Source organism: Rhinolophus sinicus, chromosome 12 (assembly GCF_057876585.1).
Source record: "Rhinolophus sinicus isolate RSI-liver-muscle chromosome 12, RSI-T2T, whole genome shotgun sequence".
NCBI classification, from domain to species: Eukaryota; Metazoa; Chordata; class Mammalia; order Chiroptera; family Rhinolophidae; genus Rhinolophus; species Rhinolophus sinicus.
In genome coordinates this window covers 17,589,539-17,607,088 of record NC_142512.1, presented here as the reverse complement: position 1 = coordinate 17,607,088, position 17,550 = coordinate 17,589,539, and the positions used below count along the sequence as shown (strand labels likewise).

Genomic DNA, 17,550 nt, shown 5'->3' with positions numbered 1-17,550 from the left:
TTGAATCCAAGAAGCAAATAGAATACCTAGTTACCTCAACTCCAACAGGTTTTCTCCAAGGCACATTGTGTTGAAGCTGTCAAAAATTAATGACAAAGAAAGAATCCTCAAGGCAGCCAGGGAAAAGAAGATGGTAACCTACAAAGGAAAGCCCATTAGACTATCATCAGATTTTTCAGCAGAAACTCTATAATCCAGGAGGGAGTGGAATCAAATATTCAAACTATTGAAAGGGAGAAGTTATGAGCCAAGAATAATATACCCAGCAAAGATATTCTTCAGATATGAAGGAGGCATAAAGACCTTTCCAGACATACAGAAGCTGAGGGAATTTTCTAATACACAACCTGCACTACAAGAAATACTAAAGGAGGCTATTCGACCACTATCAACAGAGACAATTTGTGGCAACCAAAACATCAAAAGAGGGAGAGTAAAGGCCTGAACTGGAATATGGAATGGAGAAAGTAAGCATGATGAAGAAAATGGAATACTCTAAATATCAAACTTTCTTTTACATAAACTTAAGGGTAACTACTCAAAAAAAAAAAATGCAGAACTGAAATACATACTGTAATAAAAGAAGAAACAGAGGGAAAAATCATACAATGCCACCACACAGAAATAATAGACAACAACAAAAAGGCAAAGAAACAATGAAGGCACAGTCTTACCAGAAAACTAAAGATAGAATGATAGGAATCCTCACATATCAATAATCACCCTAAATGCAAATGGACTGAACTCACTAATAAAAAGACACAGAGGAGCAGATTGGATCAAAAAAACTAAACCCAACCATATGCTGTCTCCAAGAGACACATCTCAGCTACAAGGACAAGTATAGACTCAAAGTGATAGGGTGGAAATTGACACACCAAGCAAATGATATCCAGAGAAAATCAGGTGTAGCCATACTGATATCAGATGAAACAGACTTCAGGGTAAAAAAGATAACAAGAGACAAAGATGGACATTTCATAATGGTAAAGGGGACTATACAACAAGAAGACATAACAGTCATCAATATTTATGCCTCCATTCAGGGAGCACCGAAATATACCAAGCAACTACTAACAGAACTAAAGGGAGAAATTGACCAAAACACAATTATACTAGGGGACTTAAATACATCATTGACAGCTATGGATTGATCATCCAAACAGAAAATAAATAATGAAATAGCAGCCCTAAATGACACATTAGATGAAATGGACATAATTGACATTTCTAGAGCACTTCCTCCTAAAACTTCAGACTATACATTTTTTTCCAGTGTACATGGAACATTCTCAAGGATAGACCATATATTGGGACATGAAACTAACCTCAGCAAATTTAAGAAGATTGAAACCATACCAAGCATATGCTCTGATCACAAAGCTTTGAAATTGGATATCAACTGCAAAAAAAAAAAGCAGGAAAAACCACAAATACATGGAGATTAAACAACATACTTTTAAAGAACGACTGGGTCAAAGAAGAAATTAGAGGAGAGATCAAAAGATACATAGAAACAAATGACAATGAAAATACATCCTACCAAAATTTGGGGGATGCAGCAAAAGCAGTTTTAAGAGGGAAATTTATCTCATTACAGGCCTATCTCAAGAAAGAAGAAAAATACCAAATAAATAACCTCACGTTACACCTTAAAGAACAAGAAAAAGAAGAACAAAGGAAACCCAAGGTCAGCAGAAGAAAGGAAATAATAAAAATCAGAGCAGAACTAAATGAAAAAGAGATAAAAAAGACAATAGAAAAAATTAATGTGACAAAGAGCTGGTTCTTTGGAAAGATTAACAAAATTAACAAACCCTTGGCTAGGCTCACTAAGATAAAAAGAGAGAAAACACTAATAAACAAAATCAGAAATGAAAAAGGGGAAGTTATCATGGATGCCACAGAAATACAAAGGATCATCCAAGAATATTATGAAGGACTATATGCCACCAAATTCAATAACCTAGAAGAAATGGACAGGTTCTTAGAAACATATAGCCTTCCAAGGCTGAACCATGAAGAACTGGAAAATCTAAACAGACTGATCACCAGTAACGAAATCGAATCAGTCATCCAAAACCTTCCCAAAAGCAAAAGTCCGGGACCAGATGGCTTCACTAGTGAATTCTACCAAACCTTCAAAGAGGATCTAATACCAATTCTGCTCAAACTCTTCCAAAAACTTAAAGAAGAGACAGTACTCTCTAACTCATTTTAGGAGGCCAACATTACCCTGATACCAAAACCTGGTAAGGGCAACACAAAAAAAGAAAACTAAAGACCAATATCTCTGATGAAAAATCCTAAACAAAATTCTAGCAAATCGAATATAACAATGCATTAAAAAGATTTTCATCACGACCAAGTGGGGTTCATCCCTGGGGCACAAGGACGGTTCAGCATCCGCAAATCCATCAATGTGATACATCACATAGACAAAATAAAGGACAAAAATCATATGATTATATCAGTTGATGCAGAAAAGGCATTTGACAAGATACAACATCCATTTATGATTAAAACACTTATAAAATGGGTATAAAAGGAAAATACCTTAACATAATACAGGCCATATATGACAAGCCCTCTGCTAATCTCATAATTAATGGAGAAAAACTGAAGCCCTTTGCTCTACATTCAGGAACACGACAGGGATGTCCCCTATCACCTCTGCTTTTCAACATAGTGTTGGAAGTCCTTGCCAGAGCAATCAGGCAAGAGAAAGAAATAAAAGGCATCCAAATTGGGAATGAAGAAGTTAAATTATCACTCTTTGCAGATGACATGATGCTATATATAGAAAACCCTAAAGACTCCACCAAAAAGCTATTAGAAACAATCAACGAATACAGTAAAGTTGCTGGCTACAAAATCAATGCACAAAAGTCCATTGCCTTCCTATATACTAACAATGAAATCTCAGAAAAAGAAATCCAAAAAACAATTCCTTTTGCAATTGCAGCAAAAAGAATAAAATACCTAGGAATAAACTTAACCAAGGATGTGAAAGACCTATATGCTGAAAACTATAAGACATTTTTGAAAGAAATTGAAGAAGACACAAAGAAAGAAATGGAAAGACATTCCGTGCTCATGGATTGGAAGAATCAACATAGTTAAAATGGCCATATTACCCAAAGCAATATACAGATTCAATGAAAACCCCATCAAAATCCCAATGGCATATTTTAAAGAAAGAACAAAAAATCATCAGATTTGTTTGGAACCACAAAAGACCCCGAATAGCCAAAGCAATCTTAAGAAAAAAGAACAATAATGGAGGTATCACACTTCCTGACTTTGGCTTGTACTACAGGGCTACAATAATGAAAACAGCATGGTATTGGCAGAAAAACAGACACATAGACCAATGGAATAGAACTGAGAACCCAGAAATAAAACCACATAAATATGGACAGATAATTTTTGACAAAGAAGCTAAAAACATACAATGGAGCAAAGACAGCCTCTTCAATAAATGGTGCTGGGAGAATTGGATAGCCACGTGCAAAAGAATGAAACTGGATTGCTATTTGTCGCCATGTACCAAAGTTAATTCAAAATGGATCAAAGACTTAAGCATAAGACCTGACACAATAAACTGCATAGAAGAAAACATAGGTACTAAACTTATGGACCTTGGGTTCAAAGAGCATTTTATGAACTTGACTCCAAAGGCAATGGAAGTAAAAGCTAAAATAAATGAATGGGACTATATGAAACTTAAAAGCTTCTGCACAGCAAAAGAAACCATCGACAAAAGAAAGAGGCAACCAACTGAATGGGAGAAGATTTTTGCAAATAGTGCCTCCGATAAGGGGCTAATATCCAAAATATACAAGGAACTCATGCAACTCAACAAAAACAAAAACCAAACAACCCAATTGAAAAATGGGCAGAGGACCTGAAGAGACATTTCTCCAAAGAGGACATACAAATGGCAAATAGACATGTGAAAAAATGCTCAATATCACTAATCATCAGAGAAATGCAAATAAAATCCACAATGAGATATCACCTCACCCCAGTCAGAATGGCTATCATCAACAAGACAAATAGTAACAAGTGTTGGAGAGGCTGTGGAGAAAAAGGAACCCTCATACACTATTGGTGGGAATGCAGACCGGTGCAGCCGTTATGGAAGGCAGTATGGAGGTTCCTCAAAAAATTACGAATAGAATTACCGTATGACCCAGCAATCCCTCTCCTGGGTATCTACCCAAAAAATCTGAAAACATTTATACATAAAGACACGTGTGCTCCAATGTTCATTGCAGCTTTATTTGCAGCAGTAAGAAAAGATGAAATAGGACCATTTGTGACAACATGGATGGATCTTGAGATTATAAGGCTAAGCAAAATAAGTCAGACAGAAAATGTAGAGAACCATATGATTTCACTGATCTGTGGTATATAAACCAAAAACAACAAGAGAACAAGACAAACAAATGAGAAACAAAAACTCATAGACACAGACAATACTTTAGTGGTTACCAGAGGGTAAGGGCGGAGGGAGGTGGTAGATGAGGGTAAAGGGGATCACATGTATGGTGATGGAAGGAGAACTGACTCTGGGTAGTGAACATACAATGTTATATATAGATGATGTAATACAGAATTGTACACCTGAAATCTATGTAACTTTAGTAACAATTCTCACCCCAACAAACTTTAATTTTAAAAAAAAAAGAAGAAAACGAAGAAAAAAAATTAAAATAGTTCTTCTTAAACTACACTTTTCTAGGATCTCCAGGGAAAGACAAACATGAAGGCCAAGTCAGAGGTCACAAAGACTTGTTTCCCTAGTCCAACTGTGCAGTTCCAATTCATCTCTTTTACATATTGACCAATTATATAGTATGTCATCTTAACTGACGTTTCCATGGTGAGGAAAAATATCTATATAATAGTCTAATATTACTCATAACACACTACTAAATAAAACTATGTGCAAAGCTCAAGTGTTATCATAATGTTAACCAAAAAATATCTTTTTACAAAACACTCTTCCCAGGGCTCCCTTCATGTCTCTGTTCCTCAGGCTGTAGATGAAGGGGTTCAGCATGGGTGTCACCACAGTGTACATCATAGACATGACAGTCTCCTTTACAGTAGAATTGTTAGCGGATGGGCATAAATAGAGAGCAATAACTGTCCCATAGAATAATGACACCACAGAGAGGTGGGAGCCACAGGTGGAGAAGGCTTTGCGGATACCCCCAGCAGAAGGAACCTTGAGGATGGAAGACAAAATTCGTGCATAAGACGTGATGATGAGGAGGAATGGGATGACAAGATTGAGCCCTCCCATGAAATATATCACCAACTCATTAACTCGAGTGTCAGAGCATGACAGCTTCAGCAGAGCAGACATGTCACAGAAAAAGTGGGGGATCACGTTGTCTGCACAAAAACACAACCTGGCCATGAGCAGAGTGTGTAACAAGGCATTGAACGTGGTCTGCACCAAGGACAGCGCCACCAGGGAGAAGCAGAGCTTAGGGCTCATGATGGTGGTGTAGTGCAGGGGGAAGCAGATGGCCACATAGCGGTCATAGGCCATGGCCACAAGGAGTAAGCTCTCTAGGTCTGCAAAAAACAGGAAGAAGTACATTTGAGTCAGACAGCCTGCGTAGGGGATGGACAGGACTTGGCTCTGCATGTTCTGCAGTAACTCGGGCATCGTGACAGAGGAGAAGCAGAGGTCAGAGAAGGACAAATTGCTGAGGAAGAAATACATGGGCGTGTGGAGGTGGGAGTCCCAGTGAATGAGCAGGATGATGAGGAGGTTCCCCAGGACGGTGGTAAGATACATGGCCAGGAACAGGGCGTAGAACAGGTCTCGTTGATCTGGTTCAATGGGCAGGCCCAGGAGGAGGAATTCTGAGACGATGCTTTGGTTTTCCATTTTCATGTTGCTATTCTTTTACCTTTTTAAAATGAAAAATAATTTGTATTAAAGTGGTAGTCACAAAATAGTCATGAGGATGTGAAATACAGTATGGGAAGTATAATCAATAATGATATAATATTTATACATAGTGTCAGTTGGGTACTAGGCTTTTTGGGGAATCACTTCATAAATTATGTAAAAGCCTAATCACTACTCTGTACACCTGAAACTAAAGTAATACAATATTGAAAGTCAACTTTAATTTAAAAAACGGCTACATAGTTACAATGTAAAAAAAGCATAGGAAATATAGTCAATGGTATTGTAACAGCTATGTGTGGCATCGGATGGGTAGGAAACTTGTTGGAGTGTGTAGATGTCTAATCACTATGTTGTTCTGTACACCTGAAATTAATAAGAAAAAATAGTTAATTAATGACTTTTAAAATTTTTAAAGTAATAATTTGTGTTAAAGTATGAACTTATATATATGCATACACACAAATATGAATTGCAGGACTTTCAAAAAGATATTTTCTAATCAAGCACTCATAAGTTCAGTATTGTATTTGTCTTCTACCAAATATAAACATAAATATTTACATAAAGCAAAACTCTGAAAGCATCTGAGGTTATGCATCCAATTAAACCATCTTCCAGAATTCTATCAGAATGTTCCATAATTGCTTCATGAGTGGAGTCAATCACATGACCTGAAAGGAGGAAGGAAGTAGTCTAACACTTCTGTATGCCTCTGACTGAGAGATGTGTCAGAGAGAAGAAAAATCTATACCTAGTTTCTACTAATAAACTAGAGAAAAATGAAAATAAATGATGACAGTCTTAAGCTGAAAAGGGCTGAAAAAGAGTGGCAAATATTCAAATAAATAGACTTATGCAATTTCTAAAGCAAAAGCCTATATTAACAAATTATAAAACATAAAAGCAGTAAAATGGATCAAATAATATCAGCGCTTTTTTTTCCAAAGATCAATAAAGTAAACATAACTGGACAATCTAATTTCCTTTAATTAAAGTTTAGTGGTGTTAAATAATTAATGAAATTACATTAAACAATAAAAGAAATATAGTAAAGTTGCCGGCCAATCTGATGTTTTTAAAGATATAAATCACTGTAAGATATTAGGAATAAGAAAAACAAAATAGACACAAAGGCAAATTTTAAATCTTCCTAAAATTTCTCAAATATGTTTGAAAATCTAAATGAGACAAATTCTAAGCAAAGACAAATTGCAGAAATTGGCTCAATAACATATAACGTATCTAAATAGACCATTAAAATAACTATTAAAGAACAGCAAAAAAATGAAATAAATAGAAAGAAAACAGTGTTCTGTAAAAGTCCTTAGGACAACAATAAGCATATAAAAATGCACCTAACAATATTATTCATCAGGGAAATGAAAATTAAAAATCTGAAGATACTACTACATATCCACTAGAATGGCTGAAATAAGAAACATTTACAATATCACGTCAGCCAGGATGTATAACAATTAACACTCTCATACATCACTGGTAAGAATGTAAAACAGTAAAACCACTTTACAAACTGTTTGTAGTTTCTTGAAGTTTAAAATTCACCTACACTATCATTCAGACATTTCACTCCTGAAATACCCAAAATAAATGAAAACAAATGTCCCCAAAAACACATGTAATAGAATTTCCAACAGTAGCTTCAGTCATAACAGCTGAAAACAAACAACCCAAACATCCATTGGCAAGAGAATGGCTAAGCAAGATCTGGCATATTCATTTCACTGACACACTACAGAGCAATGAAAAATAATGAATTATAATGATCCAAACAACAACATGGCTAAAATCTCAAAAACATGAATGTTCAGTAAAAGAATCCAGTTTATGAGCTGGAAAATCTAACCTATGGTGACAGAACCAGGATAGTGGTTACCTTAGACCCTCATGGATGTTGACTAGGAGAGGGCACGAGGGAGATTTCTGTCATAATGTAAATGCTCTGTATCTTGATCTGTGCAGGTGCTTACAGAAGAAAAACTCAGTCAGCTGAACACTTACATTTCTGTGCCACGTGTAAATTATATTGCAATTTTTAAAAACCTTGGGCCAGGAAGCTTTCTAGATTTTTCAAACTTACAAGGGACAAATAATCCCCAGGCTCTGCATAAGGCATTCTAGAACCTAAAATTCAATACTAAGCTACATAATTTACTGGAGAAAGAAACACAATCATTAAGTGGGGTGTTTTGGGCCCCACTTAGGGCATCTTTCTGAGAATTTTGAGAAATACATCAGAGAATGATCTCTTTTATCAAGAGTCAACATTACACCTATTGGTAAAGCATTTAAACTATCAAAATTTGGGGGCAATCAAAATGAAGCATATTGATTAATCTAAAACATCACTGTACATTGGCAATAAAATGCAAGCCACATTGTGAGCCTAATACGTAATTTTAAATTTTCAATAACATATTTAAAAATACAAAAAGAAACAGGTATTAATTAATCTTACTAACCTTTTATAGAGCCAATATATCCAAGATATCCTCATTTCAATATACAATCAATATTTAAAAAATTAATATGTCATGCACCTGTTTTCCTCAAATTCCAAACTCTATTTTACACATGCAGCACATGTCTTTTTGAACTGGCCATGTTCAAGTAATCAACAGCCGCATATAGCTAATGGCTACCAAAATGGACAGTACTGATTTAAAGTACAGCTTCTCCATGATATATTCTGTGGTCAACTACAATCAAATGTTTAAAAAAATCCTCAGTGGTAGCAGGGCTGGGAAATGAAACATAGTGCCATTGGCATGCCAGAGCTTTGAGAATTTCTGCATCATATTAAGCCAATGGGAATCAGTTTGAAGAAAAGTTCAGAGTAACCAGCACACACAACGCACAGCAACAGAGAGGCCCACCTAGGAAATAAATGGCCTATTTCTCCCAGAAGCTGGAAAACTCCCAAATTCAGAAAAATGAAATGGGTCTCGGGGCCACTGAAGGGTGGAAGGGAGTGAAACAGTCAACTCTGAGATTAGACAAGAGTCCCAGGTGTGAAGCAGCTGCTCACAGCCCAAACCTAGACATCATCCCTGGCAGGACTGGTTTGTTAGGTAAACAGGAGACTTGCCTGAGGCAGCTTCTAATGAAGCCAGTGGGGCCACATACACAGGGAACCCAACTCTGGTGAAGGTTTGGTCACGACAGTGAACACAGCAGTGACGTCCCCTAATCTGATCCTCCCCGCAGGGCTTCCTCTTCACTTGTGTAGGTGCTGAGGCCCCTGTGAGTCCATATTGGAGGCTGAGAATGTACAGGCCAGGGAGCGGTGAGCAGTGAGCTGATCCAATGGCCCCCAGAATCCTTTTCTAGTGTGCACAACCAAGTGGGGCCTCTGCCACCGCACGTCCATCCACTCCTGCCCCTGCTCGCTGCTCTGCTCCTGGCATTCCTGCTCCATAGAAAGCCCATATTTGTCCACCCCCTCCGCTTATCACACCCCCTCCTCCACCCATCTCAGGACAAGGGGCAGGTGAGGATGAGCCCAAACTGATCCGAGCCCATGTCCCCTGCCCGCCCCAGCCTGGGGACAGTTCAGACCCACAGGGGCTGCTCAGACTCAGAAAGACATGAAGGGCTGACTTCCTGAAGGCAGTGAAGTTCTCACCATCTATAGGCACTAAACCCCACCCTCCAAAGTTTGAATCCACTTTGTGACACTGGAACTACTGGGAACATGGCTCTCTCACTTTGATTTCTTTGTCACCTAGATTAGCACAACCTCCACCCACGTAGGAGTCTTATCTCTTTCCCTTTGAAGACTTCATTGACCCAGGGGACCTTAGGCAGGGAAGTAAGACTTAGAAGGGAATAGAACTCAGATGAACATTCTGGGGGATGCCAGGAAGCAGCTGAGAATGGGTGAACCCAGGCTGGCATACACAGTATTTAAGTGCTAGGTCCCTGGAGCCAGCTCCTGGGATAACCTTACTGCATCGTACCAGCTTCATGACCTTGGCTGAGGATCTTAACCTCCCCTACAATGAATTCTCTCATCTGCTTAACAGAAATGAAAGTATCTAATTTATCATGACAAGGGAGGAGGAAAAACGGAACAATCCATGTAAAACTTGCTATACAGTGAGACAGTGTGGCATTAGCAAGACTTACTATTATCATGTTTAAGTTCTCTGATGAGGATACAATAATTTCCCAAATATCTCTACCCTTATCGCCTCCCCCTCTCGATGACAACAGCACCTTGGGGCTAGTAGAGAAGGTATAGAGCCTGTGGGAAGGAAGAAGCTACTGGCCCAAAAAGAACAGACTGGAACCAGAATTGTGAGGATTTCCTGTCACATTACGCGTTGAATTTATCCCTAGGTAATGTCATTATTAATATTGAGACTGGCTTCTCAGAAAGGAGCTCTCAGGATGCTCTCTTACACACTGTTTAACTTGCCCCCAAACACAATATTCAGGAGCAAAGAGGAGTCAGACTCCATTGTTTACTGGCCTGTGACCTTGGTAAATAGCTGAACTTTTACAACATTACACTCCACCATCACTGAATCTTCCATACCTCACAGAATTGTAGGTTTGGAATGATTGATACTTGCAAAGTATAAAATATACAATTTATTAATTTCCATTAACAAGTTGCGATTCCCAATTACTTTTAGAGATTGGAATCACTGTTGAGATTGGAAAACAGTGAGGAAGATGACATCTAAATCATCCTGCAGGAGTTTTGCTACAGAAATATGGAATCCTAATATCTGTTAAAGGGGATTTTAGTATAACTACTTCTTCTGACCTTCCTCCCCACTTACCTAGATCTTCTGAATGTAGCTCCAGAGCCTGCTTCCTGTTTGCTGCTTCCACCTCGTGCATTTCCAGCCAGAGTCCCTGCCATTGTCTTCTGACTCCTCTCTTCTACAATGCCCTGACCCCTGGGGTCCCTGGGTCCCATAGAAACTCATTAGTAACAAACCTGGTGCTTGCCCCCACCCCACCTTACTCCTGCACATTTCTGAATAAATCATGTCCAGATATAGAATTCTGGATTTACCCCAAGTCTGACCTTGGTAGGAACCTTCCACTGACCACCGCAGACTACTCTAATATCACCCTTCTCCATCCTATGCAGTATCTGGCTGTGGGGAGGGAGCCCTAGAGAGCAGTTTCCAAATCTCGGCCTCACAATGGAAGGTGCTGGCTCAGGTAGTAGATAGTCATCAGCTGTGACTAGAAGGCCATCAGCTGTTACAGGTTAGCCATAAGCCACTGATAGAACTGTCGTGGCTAAGCTAGCAGCAAATGGGGGCTAGCAAGAAGATGGTAGCTGAGCTAGCGAGAGCAGATTGCAGTTAGCAAGTGAGGTTGGTTGGCAGAGAGAAGTGGATGGCAGGTTGCAGATAGTGTGGCTCCTGCTTCCTGTGTCTCCAACACAGCTGCCAGCGAGAATATAGTGGTATGACTCCCCTATCTGTGGTTCCGTGAGTGTTCTTTTTGGCCTCACCATGTCCTGCGTTCTCATATGGGGAGCGGGACCAGAGAACCCGCATGACACCTTGCATGACACTGGCCTTCTGGAAAGTTAGCATACTCAAATACTGTCAGGTGATCACCACTGTTTTATGTTGGGCAGTGAGTGCTCCCATATATACCAACCTTCTCTTCTTAGCTGAAGTTTGAGCTCCATGATAGCAAGTAATGTGTTAATTGACTCATGCAGGAAATACTTAGTCCATTAGTTCATTAAAGCATTCCTTCAAGAAATATGTACTGAGTAACGATCCTGTGCAAGGGAGTCAGCCATGTGATGTGGGAAACACTGCAGCCGAGGTAGACATCGTCCCTGCCCTCAGACAACTTACAGTAGCTGTCAGACACAACTAAATAAGCTACAACCAAGTATTATAAATGTTTCATAGGGGAAATACAGGATGTAATAAAAGTACGTATTAAAGACAACTAACCTTATCCAGGAGGTCAGAGAAGACATCTATTTTTTTAAGAAAGTTTAAAGAATCTAAGGTGTCTTCTAGAAAAAAAGAATGAAAATTGTCCAGAGAGAGAAAAGTACATGGCAAAGCCCAGACGTGAGAGAACCTTGAGTTGTTTACACAGTAAAGGGGGTTCTGTGTGGCTGAGGTGTACGTGGGTGCTGAGAGGAGGGCAGAGGATGGGGGTCTCTGGGAGGGGGAAATGTGAAGGATATAGTTTGGTGATGCCTCAAAAAGTTAAGCATAGAATTAGCACATGACCCAGCAATTCCACTCCTTGGTGTATGTCTGAAAACACTAAGGTACTGAAACCAGAACTTCTACATGAATGCTCACAGCAGCGCTGCTCACAACAGCCCCAACTGCAAACAGCCATCAACTGATGACTGGAGAATAAATTGTGGTGAATCCACACATGGAATATTATTCAGCAATAAAAATAAATGAAGTACTGATACATTTTGAAAACATTATGCCAGTTGATAGAAGCCAGTCACAGAAGCCAAGTATTATATTATTCTATTTTTGTGAAACATTAAAATCGGCATATCTATAGAGACATGGAATAGATTGGTGATTGCTTGGGGGAAATGAGTAATGATTGTCAATGGGCATGGGATTTCTTTGAAGGTAATGAAAATGTTCTACAGTTTATTATGGTGATGGTTGTGCAACTCTGTATATATACAAAAAATACTCAATTTATACTTTAAATAGGTGAGTGGTATGGTATGCAAATTATACCTTAACAGTATCTCATAAAAAGCAAGTCTTTATCATTGGGTGAATTTACATATAGAGTATATATTAAATATATGTGTATTAATGTGAAATTACTTTGTTGTGATAATGGTATAGTTATATATGAGAATGTTCTTGTTTCTAGGAGATTCTGATTGGATTTAGTGGCTAAGTGTCTTGATGTATGAAAATTATTTCAAATGGCTCATCCATTTACAAAAAGGATAAGGAGAAGAAAGAGAAAGAATAAACAAGAGCAGAAGAGAGGCCGTGAAGGAGGGAAAGAGGTTGATATATGATATAAGAATGAACAAATGAAATGTGGAAAGATTTGAGCCCTTGATGGAGTGTAAGAAAGACAAACTAATTTGAAATCAAGCTTGTAACTTTTGTCTTGAATATCACAGGTTTAATGACATAAGATTCCATTTGTTTCAATCTGTGAGATCAAGTACACACCTTGTTTTGGCACTGAATATTTATGGAACCACAATATTATAAATTCTGCTTTTCTTTCTAAGTTGTACAAAATAAAGTTATCATTTTTGTGTAGGTAGATTTGAGTGTATAAATTTCATATCTGGTACAAAAATTATTAGTCTTACTAAAGTAGAGAATGAAAAAATGGAACAATAAAAATGTTCCAAGATATAATAGTAGATAACTCTCTTGAAATGGAAAAAGACACAGATTTATAAATAAAAAAGGATTTGCTGTGTTATTTTAAAAAATGTAACAAAAAATCAGCTGATACAAAATCAAAATCTGATGAAGTTATTAAACTTCATGTTTGAAAAATAATACTATAAATTTCAGGGGTAGCAGAGAAGATGGTTATATAAGGGGTGGAGAGAAGAAGGAGCAGTCAGCCTTACCTCAGATTTTTCCACAGCTGTTTTGGAAAAGATACAAACAGATCAAGGTTGGAAACAGAGAGATTGCACAAATGGAGCCAAGAGTTTCCTTTGTTTGTTTGTTAGTTTTTCAATGGCTGGTCCAGTTTTTGTTGAAGTTAAAGAAATAAGGACCTGTAAAATCATATAGTCTGGAATCTTACATACACTCAACAATTTACCCAACTGTGTGACTTGGCAAGTAATTGAACACCATATTTTTCAGTCTGTGAAATAGTGATAATTTCTTCTATAGTTCCTTAGAATTACCATCAGGCTAGAATAAAAACATAGTTATGAAGTTCTTTTCTGAAGTCCAAACTATTATACCAAGAGAAGAGAAGCATCCTTCAACTCTGAACTTGTATACCTGCTTCAGATTCTCTCCCCACGCATGGTGAAATAAATTTTAGTGCCCCTGGGTATTCATTATAGCCATACAAAGACAAAATACACTCTTGCAGTAAAAGTGTTTGGGTGGTGAACACACAATGCAATATATAGATGATGTATATAGAATTGTACACTTGAAACCTATTATATGATTTTATTAACCAATGTCATTCCAACAAATTTAATTTAAAAAAATGAATTCCAGGTCATAACACATCAGGAAATACAAAGTTAACACAAATTTAAATCAGCGGGGGGAAATGATTAACAGATAAAGTATGTGAAACACCTGTAGGTATGTAGGAGACATTTAGAGAGAGGCTGGGAGGTTGAAATGTGTGGATCTTAGTTAGTACTGACCTAAGACTACAGAGAATCATTTTTAAAAAAAGATAGCACATACCAGAGGGTAAGGGGGGTGGGGGGTGGAAGAGGAGGGTAAGGGGGATCAAATATATGGTGATGGAAGGAGAACTGACTCTGGGTGGTGAACACACAATGGGATTTATAGATGATGTAATACAGAATTGTACACCTGAAATCTATGTAATTTTACTAACAATTGTCACCCCAATAAATCTTAAAAATAAATTATAAAAAATTAAAAAAGATAGCACAAACACAACAGAGTTCCGATTGAAAAAAATAATATCCTGTAATGAATTAGTTAAGAATGTAAGGTTTGGAGATCATTTAAAATAGTTCTCCTTAAACTATGCTTTTCCAGGATCTCCAAGGGAAGACATAGAGGTAAGTCAAGTCAGAGGTCACAAAGACTTCTTTCCCTTGTTCAACTGTGCAGTTCCAATTCATCCCTTTTACATATTGAACAATTATACAGTATGTCATCTTAACCGACGTTTCCAAGGTGAGGAAATATATCTGGAAAATAGTCTGATATTACTCATAACACATCTACTGAATAAAAATATGTGAAAACCACAAGTGTTACCAACATATTAACAAAAAAACATCTTTTTACAAAAGACTCTTCCCAGGGCTCCCTTCATGTCTCTGTTCCTCAGGCTGTAGATGAAGGGGTTCAGCATGGGCGTCACCACAGTGTACATCATGGACATGACAGTCTCCTTAACAGTAGAATTGTTAGCAGATGGGCATAAATAGAGAGCAATAATTATCCCATAGAATAATGACACCACAGAGAGGTGGGAGCCACAGGTGGAGAAGGCCTTGCGGATACCCCCGGAAGAAGGAACCTTGAGGATGGAGGACAAAATTCGTGCATAAGACATGATGATGAGGAAGAATGGGATGACTACAGTGAGCCCTCCAATGGTAAATATCACCAACTCATTAACTCGAGTGTCAGAGCATGACAGCTTCAGCAGAGCAGACATGTCACAGAAAAAGTGGGGGATCACGTTGTCTGCACAAAAACACAACCTGGCCATGAGCAGAGTGTGTAACAAGGCATTGAACATGGTCTGCACCCAGGACAGCACCACCAGGGAGAAGCAGAGCTTGGGGCTCATGATGGTGGTGTAGTGCAGGGGGAAGCAGATGGCCACATAGCGGTCATAGGCCATGGCCACTAGGAGGAAGCTCTCCAACTCTCCAAAAAACATGAAGAAGTACATTTGGGTCAGACAGCCTGCGTAGGGGATGGACGGGACTTGGCTCTGCATGTTCTGCAGTAACTCGGGCATCGTGACAGAGGAGAAGCAGAGGTCAGAGAAGGACAAATTGCTGAGGAAGAAATACATGGGCGTGTGGAGGTGGGAGTCCCAGTGAATGAGCAGGATGATGAGGAGGTTCCCCAGGACGGTGGTAAGATACATGGCCAGGAACAGGGCGTAGAACAGGTCTCGTTGCTCTGGTTCAATGGGCAGGCCCAGGAGGAGGAATTCTGAGACGATGCTTTGGTTTTCCATTTTCATGCTGTTGTTTTATCACCTTTTTAAAATGAAAAATGATTTGTATTAAATTGCTAGTCACAAAATAGTCACAAAGATGTGAAATACAGTATGGGAAAAACAGTCAATAATGTGTAATATTTGTATATAGTGTCAGATGGGTAGGAAACTTGTTGGAGTGTGTAAATGTCTAATCACCATGTTGTTCTGTACACCTGAAACTAATAAAAAATCAATTAATGAATTATTTAGTTGAGAAAAATTTAAGGCATAATTTCTGTTAAATTATGAACCTCTAGCTATGCATACACACATACACAGATTGCAGAACTTTCAAAGGTATTTTCTAATCAAACACTCATAAGTTCAATATTTTATTTATCCTCTACCAAATACAAAAATAAATATTTACATAAAGCAAAACTCTGAAAGTATCTGAGGTTATACATCCAATTCAACCATCTTCCAGAATTCTATAAGAAAGTTCCATAATTGCTTCATGAGTGGAGTCTATCAACATGACCTGAAAGGAGGAAGGAATTCATCTAATACGTCTGTATGCCTCTGGCTTAGAGACGTGTCAGAGAGAAGAAAAATCTATGCCTAATTTCTACTAATAAAGTAGAAAGAATGAAAATAAGTGATGACACGGTTAAGCTGACAAGGATAAAAAGAAAGTGGCAAAAATTCAAATAAAAAGAATTATGCAATTGATGAATCTAAAAGCACATATAAAAAATAAAACCAGTAAAATTGATTAAATAATTTCTGACTTTTGTTTTGCAAAGATCAACAAATAGACAAACGGGACAATCTAATTTTTTAAATTAAAATTTATTGAGATGAAATGGTTAATAAAGTAACATAGAAACAATAAAAGAATACAGTAACATTGCTAGGCAATCTAATGTTTTAAAAGATAAAATTAACTATAACACATTAGGAATAAGAAAAACGATATAGTGATAAAGGCAAATTTTCAAATCTTCCTATAATTTCTCAAATATGTTTGACAATCTGAATGAGACATTTTCTAAGCAAAGACAAATTGCAAAAATTGGCTGAATAATATATAAGGTAGCTAAATCGACAATTAAATAAATATTAAAGTAGAGCAACAAATATGAAATAAACAGAAAGAAAACAATGTCCAGTAAAGTCCTTAGGACAATAATGAGCATATGAAAATGCACCTAACATTGTTATTCATCAAGGAAATGCAACTTATAATCTGAAGATACTACTACATATCCACTAGAATGGCTAAAATGAAAAACATTTACAATATCAGATGTCGGCCAGTACATGGAGCAATTAACACTCTTATACATCACTGGTAAGAATGTAAAATAGTAAAACCACTTACAAACTGTAGTTTCTTAAAGTTTAACATTCACCTACACTGGCATTCAGAAATTTCACTCCTGAAATAACCAAAGTAAATGAAAGCAAATGTCCCCCAAGATGTGTGTAATTGAATTTCCCACAGAAACTTCAGTCACCACAGAAACTTCAGTCATAACAGCTAAAACCAAACAACCCAAGGGTCCATCAGCAGGAGAATGGATAAGCAAGTTGTGGCATATTCATTTCAATCATACATTACACAGCAATGAAAAGTAATGAACTATAACGATTCAAACAACAACATGGATTATTATGCTAAGCGAAATAAGTCAAACAGAAAAAGTCGAGAACCACATGACTTCACTGATATGTGGTATATA

At 37.7% G+C, this 17,550-nt stretch overlaps 2 protein-coding genes across 2 annotated transcripts; both read right to left on the bottom strand.

The window, feature by feature from the left end:
- Positions 1–4,978: 4,978 nt before the first annotated feature.
- Positions 4,979–5,917, bottom strand: LOC141568969 (olfactory receptor-like protein DTMT). The gene has a single exon (XM_074320415.2). The coding sequence runs from the start codon at positions 5,915–5,917 to the stop codon at positions 4,979–4,981; it is 939 nt and encodes a 312-aa protein (XP_074176516.2).
- Positions 5,918–14,863: 8,946 nt separating this feature from the next.
- LOC141568968 (olfactory receptor-like protein DTMT) lies at positions 14,864–15,847 on the bottom strand. The gene has a single exon (XM_074320414.2). It carries the CDS (start codon positions 15,845–15,847, stop codon positions 14,909–14,911), a length of 939 nt encoding a protein of 312 aa, XP_074176515.2. The 3' UTR covers positions 14,864–14,908.
- Positions 15,848–17,550: the final 1,703 nt, after the last annotated feature.

What these genes read in the sequence shown, in the direction of transcription:
- LOC141568969 (XM_074320415.2), bottom strand. Translation starts at nt 5,917, where the DNA reads ATGAAAATGGAAAACCAAAGCATCGTCTCAGAATTCCTCCTCCTGGGC.
- LOC141568968 (XM_074320414.2), bottom strand. Translation starts at nt 15,847, where the DNA reads ATGAAAATGGAAAACCAAAGCATCGTCTCAGAATTCCTCCTCCTGGGC.